A 27,223-nucleotide genomic window follows, 5' to 3' on the forward strand; every position below is an offset into this window, starting at 1 on the left:
AATAAATGCATTTTAGGCCTCACTCCAAACCTAATGAACTAGAATCCACATTTTAACAAGTTCCTCAGGTGATTTGTATGCATATTAAAGTTTGAGTAGCATTGCTTCCTATTGACAAAAAGTACCATGTAGATCCTTTACTTCTAGATAGACCTGAAATACTATCTTTGTCTACAACAGAAAGGAATTTGAAGCCGTTATCCTACATGAGGAATAAAAAGGCTTTTCTAACCATTACTAATTTTTTTTTCAAAAAATAGAGAAATTGATTTGCATAAGTTTGCCTTTTTATAGGACGTGTTGACCTATCATCAGAACTGAGAAGGAGGTTATATGACCCTAGTAGAGATCTCAGATAAATGAATAGGGACTCAATGACGATATCGTTCTCAAGAACTTGAAGAGTATTCTGCTTTTCCTTGTCGCCATTATATTTTACTCACTCACCTTCATAACCACACCCTATGCCTTTTTACCCTAACTGTCCCTCTGAATTCTCTCTGACCACAATCGGCCATCTTTTTCACTTTCGTCATTCTGATAATTTCCAATGCACTTGTTCTTTGAATTTACCAAGACTACTGGTCAGTCTCCTTTCTTTCGCCCCATCTCTTCTGGTTTCACTTTCTTCCCTACCTAGCTAATCTGCTCTCATGACAATATTCTGTACTTCCTTGCCTAGCAGAAGCTGAACCACAGATCATTCTGTTTTCTCTGTTATTACATTAACTGGCTTAAAGACCAAAAAGTGAAAAACAAAACTAACATATTCAGAAGAAAACAGAGATGCCTATCTTTACGACATGGAGAAGAGATGGATTTCTTAAGACACAAAAAGCACAAACCACGAAGGAAGATGAATAGGCATTACAGAGTACAAGAAATGTAAGTGTCCTATAAATACAGAAAAAGATCACCAACCTCAATAGCAATCAGAGAAATAAAAGTTAAAAAACATCAAAACACTATTTCGAACTCATTAGATTGGCAATAGTCCAGTAACATCAAGTATTGGCAAGGATATGGTGCAACAGGGACTCTTACATATTACTGGCGGGAGGCTAAATTGGTACAAGCGCTTTACTGAACAATTTTCTAATACCTAAGTTACAAGTGAAAGTGAATATCTCACATTCCAACATTTCCACTTCTAGCAATATGTCCTAGAGAAGTACATTCACATATTTCACAAAAATACTTATTTCAGTGCTATTTGTAATAGCGAAAGGTGAAAGAAATCTAGCTGTACTTTAGTAAGGAAAAGGCTGTATCTTTGTTTTATTTCCTTAAAAAGACAAAACCAAAGCAAATATGACACAAAGAAAACAAAAAGTTCACATCTGCTCCACCTAGTAGTGTGGACTTGGTGATATATTATTGCTTATACTCATCTGAAATACCACGTAACTAAAATTATAAAAATGAAGTGTGAAACATGAAGTACATAATGAGCAATACTGTCCATAACATTTATAATAGGTTAATAATTACTTTAAGTATCTTTATCCAAGTGACTTCAATTCACAAAAACATGAGTAATGATGACGTTTACAAATAATTCTCTGTAACCTGTCACTTAGTAAGTTCAAAGCTTTGATTGCTTCCATGCTGGAAATTATCCTATAAATTGCTTAACCCTATAATGTTGACCCAAAATCAGGGAGTGAAAAGGCAACAAACATGGACTCTTTTCTAGATCTACTGTAATCTTCATTAGTTATTAACTTTTAATGTCATTAATTTTATGTACATCTATCCACCACCAGGAAAATAGATACCAAAACATCCTGGACGCTGAGGAATATAAAGGGAGACCCATGTAATCCTAAAGCTTATCCTGCTTCTCTGCCTAAGACCACTATCTTTCCCCCTTCCACCCAGGTTGTCTCTCTATATTAGATGCTATCAAGTTAGTAAACATAGTCAACATTTACAAAATACCTACTATATGCCGAACATTGCTTCTAAGGACTTTATGTTTTTAATTCATTTCATCCTCATAAATACTCTTTGAGGTCAGTTGTACTCTAACTCTCATTTTTCCGATTAGCAACTTGAGGCACATAGAGGGCAAGTAATTTGCCTAAAGTTAATTTACTAAGTAGTGAAGCCAAGATTTATTCAGAGCGTTTGGCTCTAGAGCATACACACTTAATCAAGAAACTTGTGCCTAATTGAATGGGCAGTCAATTAGAAAAGGTTTATCAGGAAAACTTAACCTGAAAGTTACAAATAAGCATTTTTAAAATGAGATTAAAGAAAAAAAAGGATCTCCAAAGCACTTTGTCTCTTTTATTCCTTGCCAAACATTTAAAAGAATTATTATGATATTCTATTTCTTGCTTTGGGAATTCCATTTTGCATTGCTCATGACTTTAAGATGAAGGTTTCTTTGTAATATAACAATCAGTGCACTCCTTTTAACTTCTTTATTACGTTGGTTGCATAAAAGATATACATTCTCATATTGACAATTCTTGTCATGAACAAAATCAACAAAAACAAGGCAATATCAAGATATATGCTTCACATATAAACAATCATGTGGTTTAAGAATAGGAAATCTGGCCTTGTAGAACAAAAACATTAGTAAGCAAATTGCGAATAAGCCCTGTATTCAGAATATTCCTAAATATATGTGTGCAAAGACAGTACACCCACAGTACAGCTCACTCAGGCTCCTTGTTTATGATGCATAATTCCTTAATTTGTGAAGTAAGAACGAACATTAAGAAACATGAAATCCAAATCGCACTTATTGTCACAATATCAAACTCAAAATAGCAACTTCATTGAATCTAAGTGTTAAATGTTTCAAAAGTAAAAGGCAATCTTAATTTTTTTTAGCCCTACTTACAAGGAGACTAGATCTCAGCCTGCACTTAAGTGGCATGAGCATCAAGACAGGAAACAAATATCACTAGGAGTAATGCCTGTACATAACAAAATATCTTATTGAACTATGTTCTTTCTACTTATACAGCAAGTCTATTAAACAACCAGCATAATGGAGGCTTACACCTCATGAGACAGAATTACTAAAATAACTATACATCTATCAGAAATTTTTAACTCCGCTCCCAAAACAATGTTAGCACACCTATTAAGTACTGTAGATTGTTTAGAAAAACAGAAATAAAACATACACCTAGTCTTTGTAATTAAAAAATTTTCATAACATACAAACAATGTTCAGATATAAATTCTGAACTAAAATGTTTTTTCTAAATATGATTTATGTAATCAAGGCTTTCTTAAACAAAGACAGGTCTTAGGTATACAATCTGTACAAACTTACAGTAGTGTATATTCCAAATAAAGATTTTCTATTATGATATGACAATATAACTCTTCTGAGTGAAGATATATGTTAAGGCTTAAGGTGTAAACACTTTGGAAGGCAAACAACTTAGTGAAAAAATTACTGTTCATTTAAAAATGTGTATCATCTCATAATAGGCCCCTGAATTTTCGAATTTACAAGTGAGAATACATTTACATCTTAAATTTCTAGGAAAGACACAAGCTTTATGTAAAAAAGCAGCAAAATTTTAAACCCACCAATTTGTTGAAAAAGCCATTACTTTTATTGGAAACAAATAATGCTTCTCAAGATGTTGGCAACAGGTCATAGTATAGATATATATTTCAACAGTGTACTTCACCCTTTAATTATATTCCAGTAGGAGGTGGAATACCTCCTTGGCCATGGGAAGCAGAAGTATTTGATGGACTGTGTAAGGTGGTCTCCTTATACACAAACCATGCATTTCCTCCCCAAAGTATCATATTCAGAAAGCCGAAGATCTAAGAAAGAGAAAAATAAACATGAAAATCTAATATTTACTTAAAAATTCAGACCCATCTTATTTTTCCTTTAAATATTTAACATTTCCAGGTTTCATTTAAAGTTTAAACTACAGATGAAGAATAAAAAAGGAAGACTTTATAGTTCAAAGACAAATTTGGATATATGACTTATTCTCAATGAAATAAAGTGAAACCTCTAAATCTGAAACATATAAAATCACACCTAAAGAAATCTTATTTTTGCTTACTCATTACTAACGAAAGATGGACTTAAATTTTAGAAAAGTAACTAAAATCTTCCTTTTAAACTGCTTTTGTGTATCTTTTCCTATTTCTCTACTTTATGCCCCCTACTATCATACTATTCCAACAGCTGCAGCCAGAAGAGAAAAGGAGTCAGAAGAACTTTATTTCACATCTTGCATTGGTCAACCAAAAAGAAATAAGTCTTCCCAGGTATAAATCTGACAAGATGAAAGTCTCAGAGATGAATAAACTGAAGCTATCCTATTTTTATAGTTTTTTATGAGAAATATAAATATATTTTTATATTTTATAAATATAAAAATGATAGTGACAATGAAGAGTGGGATAAGAAGCTTTGAGTACTATATTACTGAAGGCCACATGCTATGTATCTTTTCATATATCTGCATACAAAAACAACATTTCTCATACTGTCCATCTCAGATAGTTAATATAAATGCAAAAAGAGTGACTTTTAAATTACAAAGTTATAAAGCAGAAATTTGGCCAAATTGCTTTAAAAGGCTGTGCTGACTTCATCCATTGGAAAAATATTTTCTTGAAAAAGACACACGACCCCCCTAAACATAATATACTTAGTATATTAATATTATACTTAACAATATACTTATCTGTATTTTGGTAAAACAGTAGATGAAATAATACATAAATTTATAGAGACCTAATTTCTTAGATTACTTAACAAACCATAAAAGTATTACTTTCATAGCCTCAGAGGAAGTCAGATTAGAGAATGGGCTCCAAAGTCAGATCTGGTTCAAACTCTGGCTTGCCAACTTACTAGTTGTGTCAACTTGGGCGAAGTAACATGAACTACATTTTTCCCAGTTGTAAAATAAAGATAATAATACCACCTCCCACAATTCTCTTAGGATTGTTGAATAACTTAATATATGAGGGTAATGTCTTTAGTGTAACGCCTGGCATACAGTCTTAATAAATGTTAGTGGCTACTATTAGTGCCTTTCAGGTAGAAGTCTTGCCTATTCAATTTTAATGAAAAGAAAAGAATTATAATCTGTTTCCTAATTTCTTAACAAACTTTTCTTTGTTATAAAAACTGTATGTTATGTAGGATTCTGACATATTCACCCAGAGATTATTAAAAGCTATTGTTTTCTTAAATTACTAGTAAAGTTTTTCTAATAAGTGAAATAAAACATTTTATAAATACTACATACATACCACAGATACATTTAGGGATCCCATACTAGTCACAGAGCCAAAATAACACTTCACTTCTTGATTACAGGGCACAAGTTCTTGGATAATTCTGTGACCGGTAGCTATTTTAATGTCCGTAAGAGCTTTAGCCCAAGCCGAAGTGCTGACCAACCACAAAAAAGTGGCAACAAGAGTAACAATGAAGTCCTAAAGCGAAAATAAGTAAGAGTTAATAATGAACAGTTAAGTTAAAAACACTAAATTTTAAATCCATGATGAAGGAATTGAGATCATATTGAAACCTATGGTACTACGAAATGGCCTTCATGGTGTACTTTATAAAAAAGGCCACAGTCAACAGAGCAAACATTGGTGTTTATTATTACTAGCCCAGTGCCTGAGCTACAACACTATCATCTCTTTAGGAGTCAAAGATATTTGTACTAACAATCAAAGTTTTACTTAGCCCTCACCACGATCATCATACTCATGCCATCCACTCCCAAGATCATACGTTAGACCCCACTATCATCAATAACTGTATCCCTCCATAAACTCTATTTCAATCATCCCACACCCCAATATCGCTTCTCTTTCCAGCCCCCTCTGGAACCCCAACCTCAAAAATCTCCATTGACTATATCCATCTAACCCTATCAAGACCTACAAGCTGATCTTACCACTTTTTTACAGTCTCTCAACCTCATTGGTGCTTTCATTTCCCTCTTTAATTTATATTCTAAGGTCCTTCATTATAATCCTTTGCATACACTCTCAACTCCCTTCCCCTGCTTTGTCATTATTGTTCTGGCAAAACTCTAACTTTAGTCAAACCTAATTCTCCATGATATGGATAATGAAACAGTGGAAAGCACACATCCACCAGGAAGATTTGTCTTTTTAAATTCATGACCACTGAATTTTAAGAATGCTTATAATAAGAACAAAAGAGAAATCTCTCTGAAGATGCTTTATTAGTAGTAATTTTCTACTAAAGTCATTACTACTTATTACATTTCCAAGAATAGGACTGAATTTTTTAATATTTTGGATGGTTTCTTATTGAACTAGTAAAATAAAGAAAAAAATATTTATTCTTCTTATTCTACTGGGAAACAAAAATTCTGTCAACTAGTATTGTTACAAAGATCTAAATAACACTTTTTAAGTTATACATTTGTATAATATAAAGTATAAGTACCAGCTTGTTTGGTCTTCCTTTAAATTAATGACCAAAGTGAGAAAAATGTAAAATTTGTATCCTTTAATATTACATATTCTGACCATTTGGGTACACCTAAGGCTATGAGTTTGTACACAACAGCAGAAAAACTCTCTCCAAGCTCAAATATGGGTTCTGTAACTATCACAGAAGCATTTTGTTTTTAAAATAAATTTGTTTAGTTTTTAATTACTTTTGCCAACCAGCTTTTAGTTATTTATTTAGGATAAATGCCAGTGACCACTTATAAGATATAGAAACTACTATATATAGCTTGTTCACCTGGTGAAGATGGAATTGAATAAATGTCTTTTGATTAGAGAACCAAAAACAATATGACTAATTTTATAAACATAGAGGTATTTGCATTTTGCATTTCATTTCTCTACTGTTACTGGTCCGTACATCAAAGAGAAAAGGAGAGAAACAGTATAGCTTAAATTTCTGCACTGAAAGGGTACTCCACCTTTTTGCTGCTGTACTCTTCTTCACTTTTTTGCTACAGGTAAACATTTCCTAAACACTTGCTAGAAATACAAGGCCTTTTGGAGAACTAATAAATAATTTGAGGTTATCACATGTTAAACAAGTTCTCTCTGGGTTGAAGTTCATAGCTTTGACCAATATATGGCAAATCCTCTTAATTTTCAGGTTTCTTCCTTCCAATTTCTGATTAAACAACGTGCTGTTTTTTCTCTTCCCTTTAAATCTACTTTGCTGATGGCTTAAAGCATGACATTCTTATATTTCAAAAGCAGGTACTTTTCTGAAAATGATGCACAAAGTAACCCTGGGATGAGGAAAGGTGGGGGAAATGTGAGCCTCTGAGGATAGTGTTTGTCCTACTCAGGACTTTAGTTAAGATGTACCATGTACACCTGGAGCTCTGCAGTGTAAAACCTGCAGCTGCCTGTGGCAGCTCCAGTCCTACCAATAATCAGGATATGATTCATAACAGATTATGATGACTTGGGATACCCTATCTTTGGTTCGTTTATGGTACTTCTGATTATCTACATAGCCTTGTATCCTTAAGCTCCTGTTACACAATACAAAAAAGTGCTACCTTTACTTAAAAAAGAGAACTAGAGTTGATTTAAAATGTCAAAATTCCAATGTTCCTAGAAATACTTTACCAGAGAATTGAGAACATTGCTAAAATAAAAGCATGTCCTCATTAATGAAGAGTACTTAAAAAAAAAAAAGAAAAAAAAATCAATGTCATATTTGGCTATATTTTAAAATTTGGGTATCTCAAAAAACCTTTTTATTACATTTATATGGATAAATTAAAAGAATTCAAAATTTAGAAGCTGGACTTTTATAAACAAGAAGCATCCATTATATATTGTATCAATAAAAAACCACTTAAGGAATTAATTTTGTGTTCTCTAAATGACCATTAATTTATCATTGAGGTGAAAAATCACTTTGACTTCCTGAATAATGTAACTAGATCAGTTTTAAGTTCTATTGACAAAAAAACCCTCTACAAAAAATAGACTTAAATACTGCTTTTATTATTTTTATTTTTTATTTATTTTTTAAACGCTGCTTTTAAAGCATGGTAATTTTAAAGTTTACTAAACAAAATATGAGAAAAAAGGCTCACTGCTAAATTTAACTTAAAACTTTGTTGGGATAATGACAAAATGGCAAGAAATGTCTTCATTTAGAATTTAAATTATAAATAATTTTAACAAAATGTAGTATCTGACATTATAGCTCCTTTTAAAATAAGGCTTGAAAAGTCTAAAGAAGTTACAGATTCCTAATATGTAATTTCTGCTGATTAAGCATTGCAAATTAAATAGTTGATGTCTGCTTTTTTGAAAGGCACCTAACAACCAAGAAATACTTTATGAAAATGTCAGGTTTAAGAATCTTTTCTCAGATATAAGAAACAAAATAAATATAAATGATAAAAGATTGTTTTATTTCTTACCATCTGCACTCTTATGATCCTGGCAGCAAAAATTAAAAATAAATAAGTAAATATAACCTGTTCTTATTTGATAATTTCTTCATATTTAAATAGCCCTCCCTTTAAAAATCATGAATAATTAGCATATGTCAGTATTTTTTCAAGATATTAATGACTAGTATCACAAAAACACCCCTGGTCTCACTTCGAGTCAGTAACATTACTACTGACTTTGTACTTACTCTTTTGTAGTAAAGATCCAGCTTGAAACCATGAGTTACCTTTGGATCTGCCACCCAGAATCCAGGGCAGATTCTACTAACTAAATATCAGAGATTATTTTTATTTTTAGCTCAGCAGACTTTGAAGCCAAGAAAAGTATTAGGACTTCAAATCAAAATCCTTTGTTGCTATTTCAAAGTTTCAAAATCAGCTCATGATTGCCACTAATGCTAAATTCTATAATTCTTATAGAATTATCTAGGTCAGGTTTTAGATTAAGGAACTAAGGAATTTAGACCAGGAGTGGGCAAACTTTTCCTGGAAAGGGCCAAATGGTAAATATTTTTGATCTCTGTCACAACTACTTAACTCTGCCACTGTAGCCTGAAAGCAGTCACAGACAATATGTAAATGATTGGGTATGGTGTTCCAAAATAAAACATAATTAAAAAAAACAAAAAACCCAATGAATTAGATTTGGCTTGTAGGCTACAGTTTGCTGATTCCCGATATAGACTATTAAGCTCAATATGACATTGTAGAGGTATAAAAGGGGTTAAGAGAGAAAAGGTAAGAACAAAGTTATGAAAGCACTAGTAGAGTCAGCAATTCTTCAAATCAAAGGCATTAATTTCTACTAAATTCCTCTGTTACCTGCAACTTAATATGCTCTATCACAGGTGAAAATACAGTTAGAAACAAACCTCTGCATTCCCTAGAGAGCAGAAAAAAATGCTGCAAACAAGCTAAAAGAATCGGCTTAAACATGACAATAGGAGAAAGATCAACCTCATAGCAAACATCGGTCAAAATATGTTGAACTGGATTATGTCAATAATTTTTATTTCCCATGTAAGAAAATCTATACTTAACTTCAAATATAATGCATACTTATACCAATAATTTTTGTATAAAAAGAAAATTATTACTTACAATCATGGGAAGTTTTCGACTATCCCGATACAGGTTTGTGTAACCAACATAGAGCAGAAGAGCAGCAATGCAGTAAAGGAAGACAAAGACTGCAAATGTAACATAGAATTGTGCAGAAGAAGAGTAATCTCCAATAAGGACATAACTTTTCCAATTTACATCACACACATTAACATGTGAAAATGCCTGAAATGATGCTTGATTCAACCTATTAAAAAAAGGCTCAAGTTAATTTATGAATTACCTCAACTCTTCCAACAGAGATATACATAGGCAGAATATTGAAATGATATTTCAAAAAATACTCCCTAAATATACTGAAAACATTTTACTTTTGGAAGAAAAAGGGAACACAAATATTTAAGAAAATGAGAATATTCATAAGATATATACATGAATTATAAAATATACTTGGTAACTAATTTGTGATAAATTGAATATAGACTGAATTAAACACTTTCAAACCCAATACTATTTTTCTACAATAAAAAATTAGCAGATTAAAAGGGCTGATACAAAATAGTTTAGTATTCGAGACATGATATTCCATTCTAAGAGACAGAGGCTATGTACTAGCACCAGGAGAGCCAATTATAATGATTCACATTTTAACTTTGGATTAAATAGCTGCTAACTTCACATAGTCTTTAATTTTCCCTATTCATAAATCCCTAGAGTACTTATCACTAAAGATGCAGTAATAGTTTCTTGTTACAGGAACTTTATAAGAGAAAGGTTGGGAGATGGAGAGGCAATGATACCAAGCACCTGCTATCTGACATATCTTTAATGTAAGATTTTACGTAATCATCAAAACAACCTCAGAAAGTACTATTTCTAATTTATTGGACAGAAAAATTGAGTCCTAGGGAGGTCAAATAAGTAGTTAAGTAGAAAATTCATACCTTGGCTTAACCACTGGACACATTCAATAAATTGTTCAACGAATATTAAAGTCAAATAGAAGAATTCAGAAACAAAATTTTAATTTTAATTTGAGAGTAAGAAAATAAAGTTTTATGCTAGTGAAATAAGCACAGGAACTCTTCACTTCGTATAAATACATGTCGTCCTAAAACTATATAAAACTGTTCTTTAGTAATGGCAAATACATGAGAAATTTGGATTTTTCCTAAGTTTCATTTGCTTCCACATCATGGCTTCTCACACTACAGTGATGAAGCAGTCTCTGTTTTGTTTTTAAACTTTTAATCCATTGTGGGATAACAGAATAAAAATATCAAGGCAATGTCATATAAAAGTTTCTAAATGCTTACTCTCATATTCTACACTTATTTTATCACAGACCAGGAAAACAGTTTGCATACAAGCACTGGTCTATGTAGCACAGTTTGAGTAGCAATGATCACCATATACAAATGAAGATGCGATTAAAAATTTTCAACCCCCCAAGATTAATAAATTGCTAGAAATCTTAATGAGTCAATATGGAAGTAAAAAGAGTCAATTAAACCATAAAAACAAACATAACTCACCTGAATGGATAACCAAAAGTAGCTATAATTGTTCTATTATCAGAAGCTTGAGGACAAGTCACTAGAATTTCTGTTTTGCCCTTAAAACCTCCACAGGTGGCAAAAGCAAAGATAGAAGCAATCTACACAAAGTGAGACCAAAAAAAAAAAAAAGGAAGAAGTATTACTATACCTCAAACACGAATCATTCAAACCTTAAATTATTGGTTATTAAAAACTGGCTAACACAGAAATATATAACATTATAGAAAGTACAGAAATTCTTAATTACAAATTAAACATAGATAGTGAAAAACATTTAAAAATTTGCAACTCTCAACAAATGTGGTTTTGTTTTCCCCTGAATATAACAATTAGTATACCAACCCATATAAAAATACATTTGCTCAAAGTATCTACTAAATATTAGTATGAAATTCAGAGGAAGTCTTATTTATTAGTATTAAAATAAAAAGGGGTGAAATGGCGGTTACTTGGAATCCAAGGGTAACTGTAAAGCCAAGACACTGTATACAAAGAGATGCTGAGGCCTTATAATAAGCTCATTGTGGGTATGCCATTTTGTTTTCCTAACCATACATATGCTTTAAAAATGTAATGATACTCTAATGCTATCTATAAACAGGAAAAAAAACTGGAAGCACCCTAAATGTTGACAGGCAACCAAATTAACTACAATTCATTCATATGATGAAACATTACTCAGTCATTAAAATGTTGGAGAATATATAATGATACAGAAAAGTGTTCATTGCATATAAAGTTTGTTTGAACACTGTATTGTGTATGTGTCTATATTTACGCATTCACACAACAAAAACTAGAAAGGTTATACATCGAAATTTTAAGTGGTCACCTCTGAATAGAATACAAAAGATAATCCCTTTTTCTATTCATATATTCTAAATTTTCTACATAATAAAACTAAAAAAACTCAGATATGATATAGTGACTAAGAGCTCAATCCTTCAGAAAATGCTGATGGCTCTATTTAAAAATATATTTGGATTCTGATCACTTCTTACCACCATCACAACATTCTAATCTAAACCATTACCTCCTGCCTGACCTATATTCTAACAGCCTTCAAAAGTGATTCTCCTGCTTCTTTCTGTCCTTGCCCCTACTTCAGTCTACTATCAATATATTAGCTAGCGTCATCTTTTAAAAATATGACGGAAAATTTTATCCCCTGCTCAAAACTCTGCAATACCTTCTTAGTTCTCTTTGAATAAAAACAAAAGTTCATCCCTCCCTTATCTGACCTCATGATGTTCCTTTTCCCTTGCCAAATCTCTTTACATGAAACAGTCTCCTTGCTATTCCTCAAAGACACGAATTACCCCCTTCGGAGCCTTTGCAATGGCTATTCCCTCTGCCTGGAATAAAGTAGTCCGCCCTTATCTGTGCTTTCGGTTATACACAGTTAACTGTGGTCTGAAAATATTAAGTGGAAAATTCCAGAAATAAACAATTCATAAGTTTTAAATTGAAGCCATTCTGAGTAGTGCGATGAAATTTTGCACCATACTACTCTACCTGGGATGTGACTCATTCCTTCTTAAATGGCCCTCAAGAGTGGTAATGTTGACAATTCAGATATGCCAAAGAGAATCCTTAAAGAGCTTGTTACATATAGTCAGAAGGTCAATAGTAGCCTACGTCATTTACCTCAGTTCACCTCAGTTCACACTGGCATTGTACCATCTTACACCATCACAAGGGTAAGTACAATACAATAATATATTTTGAGAGACAGAAACCACATTTACATCATAGTTATAATTGTTTTATTTTATTGTTAATCTCTTACTATATTTAAAATATAGTATATATAAGGTTCCATACTATCTATGCTTTCACAGCATCCGCTGGGTGTCTTGGAATGTTTTCTCTGAGGATAAGGGAGGACAGTACATGGTTCACTTCCTACTTCACAGCTCCTTGTCACAATATGACCCTACCAGAGAGGCCATTCCCTAACCACACTATATTGAATAATAGTGTCCTCAACCCCACACTACTTATTCTCTTTATACTGCTCTATTTTTCCTCTATTGTAATTACCAATGCCTGTACTTAAATATTTGTCTGTTTTTCCCTAGGATGTAAAATAAACTTGAAGAGGGCAGAGACTTTGTTTTGCTCAAGGTCACACATATTCAGCTGATAAAATTCAGTGCAAATCTGATACCAGAAGCCTATACTGTTGAACAGTGGTATAATGCCTCCTATAGATTAATCCAGGACCTTGAACCCAGCCATAATCAGGATTATAATTACCAAGGAATTCTTTTTTCCCCATGAAGAGATACATGAAATGGAATCTGGTAACAGATATGAAGAGTCTGAAGTAATGTCCGGCACATAAGTAATATAGCACCTTTGAAGTCTTCAGTTAAGTTAATAGGTAAAGATAAAAGAATGTATACTCAGCATAAATGTGCATGAATACACAGAGTGAAAATAGAAGGCAAGGAAATAAATCTTGGGCATGTACCCACATTTAGGATTAGAAAAGAGAAATGAACGAATTGAACCAATGGAACAGAAAAGGCCAGAAGAAATACACGAATTGAACCAATGGAAGAGAAAAGGCCAGAAGTAGGTTTGTGTGTATAGACAAAACAGATCTAACAGAGCCGGCACTGCAGATGGCCAAGGAAAGGAGTGTGGTGGTTCTAAAGACATGTCCACAAACTCTTATACTCTTCCCCTCAAGAGGTAGAGATTAATTTTTCTCCCATTAAGTGTGGGCTGGACACAATGACTTGCTTCTAGCGAATAGAGAATATGGTAGAAGGAATGGGATGTCCTTTCTGAGAGTAGGTAATAGAGATATCACAACTTCCGTCTTCTTTTCTCACTTTTTTGAGCCACCGGCTCCAAGGGAAGCCAGCTGCCACATTGGGAGGATACTCAGGCAATTTATAAAGATACTCACATGTTGAGGCACACATTACTACCAGTAATCATGTGAGTGACCTTGGAAGTGTAAAGTCTGAGGCTTGCCAACACATGGCTAGGGGGCTTGAGATGAATGCAACCCCAGTCAACAACTTGACTGCATCTCATGGGAGACCCTGAGTCAGAACCATTCACCTAAGCTGCTCCCAGATTCCTGACCCATGGAAACTGTGAGATAATGTATATTATTTTAAATGCTAAGTGCGAGGTAATTTGTTATGTAGTAGTAGATAATGAATACAAGGACTGTTTAACAAATGGTCTAGATGGGCTAAATACGTAAATGTAAAAAGTGAGTCTTTAAAAAATTTAAAGACAATATAAAAGAAAATCTGTGACGATAAAGGAAGAATCTCTTGAGATTTAAAAAAAAAATCTACCACACAAGATTGTTAAATTCAACTACAGAAAGAATTTTTTAAAATCCAAAGTCAGCTTTTGAACTTAAAACAAGCTACAATCCAGGTGAAAGTATCTACAGTAAAGTTACAAAGAATTAGTGTCTACTAGTATTCAGATCTAAGAGAAACTCTTGCTCATGTGTACTACAGGGCAAGCACAAGAATGCTCATAGTTCTACTATTTATAATATTAAAATATGGGGGAAGCAATAAAAAATAGATAAAATATGGTAGTATATACTTACTATGGTAAGTTATAGAACAATAAAGATATATAAACTATAGCTACTCAAGTCAACATGAATTAATGAGTGAAAAATAGTTGCCTAAGATTGCATTATGATGCCATTCTTTTAAAAGCTGTTTACTTGTCTACATCAATCCTGTCATTATTTTTGTTTAGGCCCTCACCATTTTTCACTGTGACTAACTCAACATACTCTTCCTCTCATTTCTATTCTCATTCCCATCAACATTCATCTTCTATAGTGTGGGCTCTAAAGCTGCAATGTCCAGTAAGGTAGTCAAAAGCCACATGTGGCTAACAAGAGCACTGTAAAAATGCCGAGTCTGAATTGAGATGGCTGTCAATGTAAAATATGCAATAGATTATAAAGATGTCACCTAACAAATGTAAAATATCTCATCAATAATTGTTTATATCGATTACCTGTTGAAACAATATTTTGGATATACTGAATCAAGTAAAATATATTATTAAAATTAATCTCACCCATTTCTTTTCACTTTTTTAGTGTGGCTAGTAGAATACTTAAAATTACTATGTTGTTTGCATTTGTAGTTTGTACTGTTTCTATCGGACAGAGCTACTTTAGTAATGTCACACCAATTTGAAATAAAAATCTGGTCATGTGATCCCCGTTAAAAGGGATTTCCTCAAAGATTTCTGGACCTAAATTTAGGGAAAAAAAACCAAAAAACCCCCAAACTTCTTAATTTGGCATAAGAGGCATGGCCGAGATAGCCTTAATTTTATCTTTCTAGATTTATGTGCATTACATATTCATGTGCACTACTCCCTGCCAAGTACTGTAGGACTCTGTCACACTGTATTACTTACTGTTTCTGAAACACACCCAGTATTTATGTTTTGGCTATATATGTTTCTTCTGCCAGGAATTGCCCCACCGCCTACCCTCATTCTCTAACAAGCTCGTCCTTCAACCAAAACACAAAAAGAATAAAAACTAGTTTCCCACTTAATACGAAAATTAGTAACTTTTTAGACTATGCCTTTCTCTCTTTCTTGGCAGACTGTCTTGTCTTTGTACTTGGTCTTAGACGGGATTTTTAGTACTTTCTAGCAGAAGGCCTGGCACATAGCAAACTGGCACTAGTTGTTTAATTGAAGAAAAAAATACCAATTTCCAATCTACAAACAAAACCATATTAAGAGTCTTACATAACTATCATTTCAAAGTAGCTTTTTTGTCATGAGGATAAATAAATGTTATGTTTGTGATTCTGGTCTTTATCTTATGGAAAAAAAGGACCAAGTTACACACTTTTACTAAATGGAGTACAAAACAGTCTGGATGTAAATTATCCAACCATCTCACTTTTCTCATTCTATTGCTATTCTGATTTAGATTAGAAGTTACATTTACTGGCAGCCCATGGGTGAAACCTGGCCTGCGGACTTATTTGTGTGGTCTTCCTAGTATTCCATAAAGCAACAATCACATGGAATTGAGAGACAGATGAAACTTAAGATAGGGCATGTGCTTTCCAGATTGTCACCATTCTCTAGTGTAGCTGTCCCCAACCTTTTTGGCACCAGGGACCAGTGTTCCTATGAGAATCTAATACCTGATGGTCTGAGGTGGAGCTGAGGCGGTAATGCTAGCGCTGGGGTGTGGCTGCAAATACAGATGAAACTTTGCTCACTGGCCCCACCGCACACCTCCTGCTGTGCAGCCTGGTTCCTAACATGCAATGGACCAGTACCAGTCCATGGCCTGGGGGTTGGGGAACCCTGCTCTAGTGTCTCAACAACTGCCAGGATGTATGTTAGGGTTTACAAGTAATCAATGAACTTATATTATAAAAATATCTTTAGAGAAAACTAGATTGATAAATATAAAAGCTCATGTACAAGAGAAAATAGAAGCATTAACACCTTATATGAACTATATTCATCAGCTACATTACAAGGTAAAAAGATTCTACTTAATCAGATCAAAAGAAAGTGGGAGGAGGAATAATTAGAAATTTATCAGATGAGTATCTGAATAAAATTTAAAAATATGAAATTTACCCTCCGTGTATATTACGCCTTAAGATACTGACATAGTAAAATATGCATCTAAATTATAGATGCATATTGGGGCTCTGTGCATAAAATTTTACACTGACAGGGATTCATGATAAAAAAAAAGTTTGAGGACTCCTAATATTTTCAAGGAGTTATTTATCTTACAGCCAGCACCCCAGTCCTAGCTCCTATTCCCAGACCTTGCTCAGCTCTTTGAGGGTTAGACTGGGAACACTGGTACTCATCTGTGGGTGAGTTTTACATGTTTTATGGGTGTCTTTTACATGTTTCTAGTTGCAGGGTCTTCACTGCTATTTAGTTTCATCATTAATCTGATATCATCTACTTAAATTTCTTTTTAAGATTTAGTTTAGGAAAATGAAATGTATAACTGAAATCTCCAGAAACAGAATTAAAAGTATATTGTTTATGTGCAAAATATATGCTCTTTACTAAATCAAATGATCATTTAGTATTTAAAATGAACTATCACAGTGTTTGCCTTTAAAATCCCTAAGATTAGAGCCTAGAGCAAAGGTATTTTTATGAGTCAGTCTGAAGTATTTACTAAAGATACTCATTTTAAAAAACATTTTGTTATTGATGCTGATATGTTTATTCCCACTGAGCAATGAAGTCAGTTACAAAGAGCTTCAGTTTCACCTTTCTACTCACTCTGCTCATAAAACACAACCATAGAAAATTCTAATAGCCTGCTAGTACAGTTCCACAATCCTGAAGAATAATTTATATCATAAGTAAACTTGACTTCCTGCTGAAATAAACAGCTAAATCTTTTGCTAATTATTATTATGTTGAAAACATCTTTATGTTACTTTTATTCTTAATTGTTAAGCCATGGAACTAGAGTATGGAACTACAAATCTCCCAGGAACCTAAATGTACTTATTTTAAAGTCATTTCAGACCACCTTCATTTATTTATTTAATGTCCTGAAGTGATTCAATATCCTGATTGCTTAGCTGGCTGTCTTGAAGTGAGTCTGTCATTTGTTACCACTGATAGAATTTGAGCCTTTAAGTGAAAAAAATTTCCCCCCCTTTTCTATCCCTGTCTAGTGGTTTTATAGCCCTCTCTGGTATAAAAATTTCCCCCCCTTTTCTATCCCTGTCTGGTAGTTTTATGGCCATTTCTACCTGGCCTTCAGAGTCCCCTAGCTCACAAACACCACACCTTCGGATGGGACCCCCAAACTACCAACATATGAGAATATTTATCACAAATCCAGTCCTTAAATAAGCAGGTAGACTGATTCAGGTCTTAGTTCGGAAGCTAAATCTCTCTACTTCTTCAAGTACTCAGCTCTATTTAAGTCATAAATCCAGACAATAGGTTGAAACTTTTTCTCCAGATTTATTTCCAGGAGCTGGTACCAGTCCTTCTCTCACCCATATTTTCTGTTCCACTGCTGGTCCCCAATGATGTTTACCTTATATGAGAACAGCAATTCTCACTTTGTCGTCTATGGACCTGAGAGTACCCAAGACTCTTTCAGGAGTCCATAGGGTCAAAAAAATTCTCATAATATTACTAAGACATTATTTACCTTCTACACTTTACTGACATTTGCACTGATTTGAGCAAAAGCATTCATGGGTAAAACTGCTGGGGTTTTCTAAAAATCAGTGAAAACATCAAACTGTCAAGCACTTGCAGTTAAAAAAAAAAGCCAGTTTTAATTAAGAATGTATTTAATGAAACAGTAAAGATTATTTTATTAAATTCTGACCTTTGAATGTTAATATTCTATGATGAAATAGGATGTACAAATAAACATTTTCACTGCATACCAAGCATAATGGTTGTCTCCAGGAAAAGAATTTATTTATTATCTTTTTTAGGTTTAATGAAATTCATTTTATTTTTTAATATTTTTTTATTTTTCAATTACAGTTGGCATACATTATATTTGTTTCAGGTGCACATTAGACATTTATATAACTGACAAAGTGATCACTCCAATAAATTTAGTGCCCATCTGAGATCATACATAGTCACTATAATATTACTGACTATATTCTCTGTTATACTTTATATCCTGACTATTTTGTAACCTTAGATTTGATCTTAACCTCTTCCCCTCTTTTATCCACCTCCCCTTTTTCACTCATCCCCCCAACACTCCTCCCATCTGGCAACCAACAAAATCCTGTCTATAAATTAGCTTCGTTTGTTTACTCTGTTCTTTAGATTCCACGTGTAACTGAAATCATATGGCATAGGTCATTCCCTGTCTAACTTACTCCATGCAGCACAATACCCTCTAGGGTCCATCCATATTGTTGCAAATGGCAAGATTTTATTCTTCCTTACGGCCAACTAATTTTCCATTGTATATATGTACCACCTCTTCTTTATCCATTCAACTATTGATGGACAGCCAGGATGCCTGAATATCTTGGCTACTGTAAATAATTCTACATGTAAATTCATATGAACATATAAATTCATATGTCTCTTCGAAGTAGGATTTTGGGTTTCTTTGGATAAATTCCCAAAAGCGGGATTACTGGGTCCTTCGTCTTCTGAGATAACCTTGGTTTTAAAGTCTATTTTGACTACTCTAAGTGTTGCTACCCCAGCTTTTTTGTTTCCATTTTTATCAATTATCTTTTTCTATCCCTTTACTTCAGTCTGTGTGTCTTTCGATGTGAAATGAATGTCTTGGAGGAAGCATATGTAAGGGTCTTTTCTTATCCATTCAGCCACCTTATGTCTTTGATTTGAGCATTTAATCCATTTACATTTAAAATAATTGTTGATAGATATGTCGTTATTATCGTTTTATTATTCATATTTTTTCTTTTGTTTTCTTTTTTCTTCTTAAATAAGTCCCTTTAATATTTCAAGTAATGCTGGTTTGGTGGTGATGAACTCCTTTAGCTTTTTCTTGTCTGGGAAGCTCTTTATCTTTCCTTGGATTCTAAACGAGAACTCTGCTGGGTGAAGTAATCTTGGTTGTAGGTCCTTGCTTTTTATCACTTTCAATATTTCGTGCTAATCCCTTCTGGGCTTGTAAAGTTTCTGTTGAAAAATCAGCTGACAGTCTTATGGGAGCTCCCTTGTAGGTAACTAACAGCTTTTCTCTTGCTGCATTTATTTTTTGTCTTTAACCTTTGGCATTTTAATGATGCGTCTTGGTGTAGGCCTCTTTTTGTTCATCTTGTTTGGGACCCCCTATGCTTCCTAGGCTTCATATCTATTTCCTTTGCCAGAAGGGGAGTTTTCTATCACTATTTCTTCAAGTGGGTTTTTAATCCCTTGTTCTCTTCTTCTGGTATCCCTATGATGCAAATGTTGGTACACCTGATGTTGTCCCAGAGGCTCCTAAAACTATCTTTATGTTTTTGGATTATTTTTTCTTGTTGCTGTTCTGATTGGGTGTTTTCTGCTACTTTATCTTCCAGATTGCTGATTTGAGTCTCTGCTTCATCTAATGTAGTGTTGATTCCCTGTAATATATTCATTTACTATATTCTTCAGTTCTGACTGGTTCATTTTTGTTTTCTCTCTCCATTTTTATGTTTTCTACCTCTGTTAAAGTTCTCACTGAGTTCATCTACTCTTCCCCTACATTCATTGAGCACCCTTACAACCAGAGTTTTGAACTCTGCATCTGGTAGATCGCTTGTCTCCTTTTTGTTTTGTTCTTTTCTGGAACTTTGTTCTGTTCTTTCATTTGGGACGTTTCTTTGTCTCCCCATTTTGGCTGCCTCCTTGCGTTTCTAAGTATTAGATAGTGCTGCTATAGCTCCTGGTTTTAGCAGAGTGGCCTTATGTAGTAGGTGTCCCGTGGGGCCCAGTGGTACAGTTGTCCTGGTTATCCTAGCCAGGTCTTCTAAGTGTGTCCCTTGTATGAGTTGTGTGTGCCCTCCTGTTGTTGTTGTTGTGCCAGCCTTGGCTGTTGTGCCAGCCTTGGTTGTTGTTTGCATGTCAATGGAAGAGAGTGACCCTCATTGCTGATTGGTTGTAAAGACTGGCCGGTGAAGCGCTGGCTCTATGGAGCAAGATCTGCATTAGTAGGGCTCTGGTGCCTGCTCAGTCTGCCCTTTGGATTTGTCATCCTCAGATGCAACCCCAGGTGATGCTTCGGTTTGGTCCAAAACTGGCCACTGGGTGTGTCAGCCCTGGGTCCTCCTGTGAAGGGCCCCACTGTAGGTCAAGTTCACCTGCAGGCTGTACCCTGCCCAGGACCACCGGCACAAGTCACCAAGCAGTCTGCAGATGGCTGCCATCGCACTGGGCTTGGAGCTGCTCAGCAAGAGGTACAGGGCATACTGAGACCAGATGCTGCTTGATTTTATGAACCTTTGAGAGATTTTATGAAAGTCTGCTACATGAGCCAACACAGGCCATTTGTATGGAAAAGCCATTGGAAATTACCTGGGTGGGCCCAAAAGTTGGGTGGGGTGGGGTATGAGGGAGTCACTAAGGCAGGGCAAGTGGTATTAGCCAGGTTGATGGAGACTCAGATATGGGACCTGCTGGGCAGGGGGAGGGCCTAACAAAGGAAAGATGGCTTTTGTCAGCACTTCTGTCTGGGAGAAAGCTGACCCTCCAGTCCTCACCCTCAAGCCTCACAATTCAGTTCCTCTCCCATAAGTCCCTGGAGCCTTTTGCACTACTCCCCCAGCGCAGGAGCTCAGAGTGAGTGAGTCTGTCACTGTGTAAGTCAGTGTGTGGGCCCTTTAAGGGGAATGCCTGAGACTCCAGCAGCCCTCTGTCTCACTCATCTACAGTCTCTGCTGTTTTTCATAGTCAGAAGTTGTGTGAACTTCTCTTTCTGTTACTGGAACCCTGGGCTGGGGAGCCTGGTTTGGGGCTGGGACCCGTCACTCACTCTTCCAGGGTGACCTCCACAGAGGAGATATCCCTCCTAATACTAAACTGCCAGATGAGGCCATTGGACCAGACTGTTCTGCCTCTTCGCCCCTCCTAGCAGTTCTGAAGTGGTCTCTTCTGTATGCCCCACTTGTAAGATTTCTGTTCAGGTAGATTTTAGGTGACTCCCAACGATGGCTGTTCTGTAGTTTAGTTGTAATTCTGATGTTGTGAGAAGAGGCAAGCGGTGTTTACCTACTCCACCATCTTGACCCAATTAACTTCATCTTCTCCAGGGAAAGCATTTAAACCAGCAGTCCCCAACCTTTTTGGCACCAGAGGTTGGTGCTCCTATAAGAATCTAATGCCTGACAATCTCAGGTGGAGCTGAAGCAGTGATGCTAGCACTGGGGAGTGGCTGAAAATACAGATGAAGTTTGGCTGGTTCATCTGCTGCTCACCACCTGCTGTGCAGCCCAGTTCCTAACAGGCCACCAGTCCATGGCCTAGGGATGGGGACCCCTGATTTACACAATTGAACTGTATGCTGAACTAGCTGCTTTTTTCCTGGAACACCATTTTTACTTGAAAGAACAACTCATAGACAAAAAAATATTATTCCTATTTCGATATCTGGCATACTTTTCTCAAAAACAAATGAGGTGAGCCTTCTACTTCAAGGAAAACATGCAGGATTTGTTGCCAGTGATAGAATTCAAGCCTTCAAGTGATTTATTATCGTTATTTTAAAATAAATGAATGTTTTTAAAATGTCACCAACTTAGATTTTTAATATGGCAAATATGAATATACAACCCACATAAACAAAAGCTCCCTGAAGTCCTCAATATTTAAGAATATAATGCATTTCTGAGACCAAAGTGTGTGATAACCATTATATTAGAGCATTGCTCTGTTATCTTAATTTTCCCTTTTATATTTTATCAAGTATTGCTATTAGTATGTGCGGGGGTGAGTGTTTATGCATTTATGTGTTTTGAAAGCACTGACAACACATATATTTTGTCTATGGAAATTACATCTGAGCTATCCCACGAGAGTGTTCATGGTAAATACTGAGAAGATTCCTGGTAGAAATAAAAGAGTTAAAGGTATAGGAGTGAGTCAATAAGTCTATTAACAGCTTGAGTCCTGGCAGGCACAAAATGCTATTTGAAATCCTTTTTCCCTTTCTATAATAGTAGGGGAAAATGAACCCAAATGGCAGGGTTAAAGAGGAAGGTAAGTTTCCCGAAAAGTAGTCTGTGTTACATAACAATAACCTCAAAATATAAAAATTAAGCAAATGGACGACACAAACATCTGTATGTATATGGCCCATTCCTTACATTCCACAATATGATTTCTGTCTTCTGGGGTGTTCTCTGTGCTATACTGTAAACCACAAAATTAAGATAAAACATGGTCCCTGTTTGCAAAAATCTTATGATCTACTTGGGATAGCTAAACATTACGTATATTATATAAACTATTAAATATTTCTGAAAGTTTGAGTTTAAGAAATTGATATATGTAATGCTCAAATGGTTATCAGTTTTCTTACTGTTTTTCACATTAGTTTTCCTGGATAATAACTTACTCCTTAGTAATGTTTTTAAAGCTATAAGTATAAAATCAGAAAAAAATTCAAACTTGATAAATGATTCAAGAAGACTTACTTGTTTTTAACTCTTAAGATTTTACAAACATGCATCTAACAAACGAGAAAAAATTACTTCGGATACTTTATGTTTTTATTTAAAGCCTGAAATGTTTGGTAATCTTTTCAATAATTTATTAAAAAAACAATTAGAAACACAAAGGTGAATTATCACAATGACTAAGAAGAAACTGTTAAAGAATCCTGGATGAAGTAATAATCATAGGATATTGGGTAAATTACTTAATTTCTATAAACTTCAGTAACATGGAGAACAACAACTCTCACAGGTTGTCAGAGGATTAAATGAAAAAATACAGGTAAAGCTGTAGCACATATATTGCACTCAATAAATATCTCTTGTTAATACTAGAATAAACTTGATCAGCACAGACAAAAATATTCAGATGGTTAAAAATTCTAAAATTCTGCTTAGTCTGTAATTCCTTGGATTCTCCCCAAACAGTATCTCTTCCATAATTTTTTTGTGTGTGGAATTAGAAAAGGATATTATTTAGATTCATTAAGAGCTAAACATTTGTTCAGTGTCTACCCTATGCACGATAGCAGCAAGAAGTTCAAAACACAGTACAGTGTTCAATATTAAAAAGAGATAAAATTATTTTAATGAAAAACTTTGATCTAAATAGTAGGGATAACTGACTATGAAGAACCAAAGTAAAATTTGCCAGAGAAATACTTTAAAAAGCTGCTTTGATAAAAATTAATCCTAGACTTTTACTTCCACGTTTAACCCCTACACAAGAAGGCATGTAAATTTTATATTGTCACCTTGAGAGGCTGCTAAAAGCAGAACATGCAGACAAATGAAAAGCATAAATATATCATTTCTAAAGTTTAAAATATCTAATAGAGAACTCAATGATCTTGAAGGAGACATGGATGTTGGTCATACTGATCTTGAAGGAGATACGTATGTCAGCTATATAGGGCTTAAGTCTATCCACCCTCTGGGTCTAGTCTTCTAGAAAAACAGTATCTCAGTCCTGAAGAACCAACCAAGAACTGTTCAAGTATGTTATCATCATTCGCGTATTTATGTATTAGCTTAATTGTACCAACAGCCCTGTCAAATATTGATATTCCCATATAAATGCAAAAAAATTCAACTTTTGCTGAATTACACAAAGAGAATGAAGGCAATGACACTACTAGGCATCTTAATTAGGGGCCAGGAGTAAACTGGGAAAAAAACGGAAAAAAAAGATATATGGTGGCTACAGTTAAGAAGCAAAGTGAAAAATGCATATACTTCGGCAATTGCATTTTTATTCTGTCAATAAATATTTAGAGGCATCTTCCCTTCATGTCTGTGAGATATTCAGATTTGCAACCTATTTGTTACATATTATCAAGTTATATCTCTTAGTCTAACATCATGGAGAACCTTGCTAGAGAGAAGCTGATTTGGAGAATCATTTTTTTTAGTTATATGAATGGTAAGCAGCCTTTATCTAGATTTTAGAATTGTTTGTGAACTTATTGACTATTTTTAGAGGTAACCCCTCTCCCCCAACACACCTTAATCAAAGCCTCATGAAACTTGAACAATTCATTCAAAACACATTTAAAAATTACTACAATGGGCCTTTCTCCTCTAAGACCTTGTTATATCATGCTTCCCCTCTGTTTTTAATTCAATCATTAACATCTCTGACAACTGTATTAACAAGTCTCTTCTCTACAGCCCACAAACCCATTAAGTCTTTTCCATCTTTAAGATGGGTTACCACCAAATTTCTTCCATCTTCAGTCAAATAGTGGTTTATTGTCTTCTTCTGACCATACATTGGTTCAGCCTACCACCATACTTATTTCTGATTTTACTAAAACTGCTCTTAAAAAAGCCACCAAGAACCTTTTGATTACCAAAACTAACGGATGCATTTTAGTCCTCATTTTACTTAACCTCTTTATTGCATCTGATGTACTCTTTTCTTGAAATTCTAATAGTGATGCCAAAGTGTTTTCTCTCCATCTTCCAAACCATTCCTTCTCTGCTGGCTGTTATCTGTTGAATCTCTATCCCACATTTGTCTTTTAAAATCTAGACTCATATATCTAAATGCTTTTATATGATACCTCCACTATATGATCTAACTGAAACCTAGCAGGCCGGAGTTCATGAGAAAAAGACCATGTTTTATTCATGTTTGTACGCTAGTGCTTACCGCAGCAACTATACATAATACATACTCAAATATTTGTTGAATGTTCACTACACTATTAACAATGAATGATCTTTTCATAAATGGTTCTCCTGTGTAATCATTTATTCAAATTAACAGTAGTTTTTCCTTAAAAAGCTTAAAAAATATTATTCAAAATATATCAGAACTACGATCACTAATAAATTTACTGGTTTTGAAATATTAAAAAAGTTAAGTCTATGTCTTTTAAAAAAGGACAAATAATATAAGCACAAATGTAAACTGCCTCTTCGTTTAGGTGAAAATTTAAATTCTAAATTTAATTATAATCTTCAATGAGATGAAATCTACTGACTTTTTCTTAACCTTTATATTCGATTAGCTTAGTTAAATGTGATTTTTCTACTGCAATTTATACTCAAATAATAATTTTCTTTATATTTAAATCTGCACCTAGGTTTATAGAACCCTAAGTACATACACGTATGGGTCTTTAAAGTAAATGTGTGAAATCAGTTTTCAGAAAACAACTGAAACTTTGGGGAAAAGGTAGGAAACTGGGTGTAGTTAGGAAATCAGATTGAGTACCCATAAGAGAATTTGAGTTTCTGTTCTTTAAAAAACATCCTGGGTAGGTTGTAAAACAGGAAATGGGAAGTTCTTAACTCTTCACACTATATCACTAAAACACAGGGTTAAAGAGGACGGATGTAAATTTTGCTCGCTATAAAAACAACTTGCCTGTACACGCTGGACGGATGCCAGCTGCCTATTAATACGCGCCTCAAAATGAGCATTAAAATACGTACTAGGCCATGAAGTCTGAAGGAAATCTGCAGGGCCTGGTGTATTCACTAACTCTTATAAGTGACTGATCATTGCCAAGGTCGAATTAATGTCTCTTTTGATGTTAATGACTGAATGTTCCCCAGGAAAGGACTGAAAACTGATTGTAGGTTGTTGCTTAGAAATATTTAAACGTGATGGCGATTCCTAGCATGTGTTTAGGTGGACTGGGTTGGCTAGATGCGTTTTGTTAAAAGACCTTTCCACTTCCCGAATCCCGCTCCTCCGCCACCATCCCCGCCCGCTTTCCAGACCCAGTTTATTTTTATCCATTTATAACTTGGAGCCCATCTGAAAAGCAATTAAAAAGTGAGTGCACGTCAAGTCACTTTGACAAGGCACAATCACCTTTCGAGGGAGCGCACTCAAGTCAGCATAAGACAAAAAAAAGCACAGGCCGTCTTTTCCACAGGACCTGCAGCGGCAGCGCCAACCGGGGTTTCGGTTAGACCGCAACAGGAAGTTTTCTCTTCCCTTGCGGGAAGCAGTGAAGCCAAAGAGAAATTTGAACTCCCACTCCCACTGGGGTACCAGGAGGTGAGCTTCGCTACGGCAGAGTGGCTCTGCCCGGGACACACGCAGCCCAGGGACTAGTGATTCAACGCCGACCGCGGCGTCCCTGCCCCGCGCCGGCCAGGGCCCAGGCTGCGGCCTCTCGTGCCCTCCCCGCCTATCCCGTCCCGTCCCGGGGGTGGCGCCGACCTCTGGGTCCGTGCGAGCGGGGCCGCGCCTCTTCTCCCGGGGCTCCCCGCCTACTCGCCGAGGGCGCTGGCCGGGCCGGAGCAGGAGAGGGAGCAGAAGCGCAATTCTCGGCCTCGCTGGCGCGGGCTGCACTTACCCACTCGAGGACTTTGATGAAGCCGAGCGGCTCCTTGAGCGGGTTGAGGTTGAGCTGGAAGGAGGACATCCTCTGAGGGAAGGAGGGAAAGACAATCAGGACAGCGGGGCGGAGAAGGAGGGGGACCGACGAGACACAGCAGCCCGGCGGCGAGAAAGGGAAGGCGGGCCAGGCTCCGGGAGGCG

At 35.3% G+C, this 27,223-nt stretch overlaps 1 protein-coding gene across 1 annotated transcript; it reads right to left on the minus strand.

Annotated features, from left to right (window-relative positions):
• Nucleotides 1–2,415: 2,415 nt before the first annotated feature.
• On the minus strand, nucleotides 2,416–27,223 carry SYPL1 (synaptophysin like 1). Its single transcript, XM_039848936.1, has 5 exons — nucleotides 27,039–27,223; nucleotides 11,039–11,160; nucleotides 9,543–9,750; nucleotides 5,263–5,448; nucleotides 2,416–3,807 (listed from the first exon to the last, which is right to left on the minus strand). Exons 1-5 carry the CDS (start codon nucleotides 27,105–27,107, stop codon nucleotides 3,673–3,675), a joined length of 720 nt encoding a protein of 239 aa, XP_039704870.1. The 5' UTR covers nucleotides 27,108–27,223; the 3' UTR covers nucleotides 2,416–3,672.

The sequence above is a fragment of the Pteropus medius genome, unplaced genomic scaffold, assembly GCF_902729225.1.
Source record: "Pteropus medius unplaced genomic scaffold, Ma_sr-lr_union100, whole genome shotgun sequence".
In the NCBI taxonomy this organism is placed as follows: Eukaryota; Metazoa; Chordata; class Mammalia; order Chiroptera; family Pteropodidae; genus Pteropus; species Pteropus medius.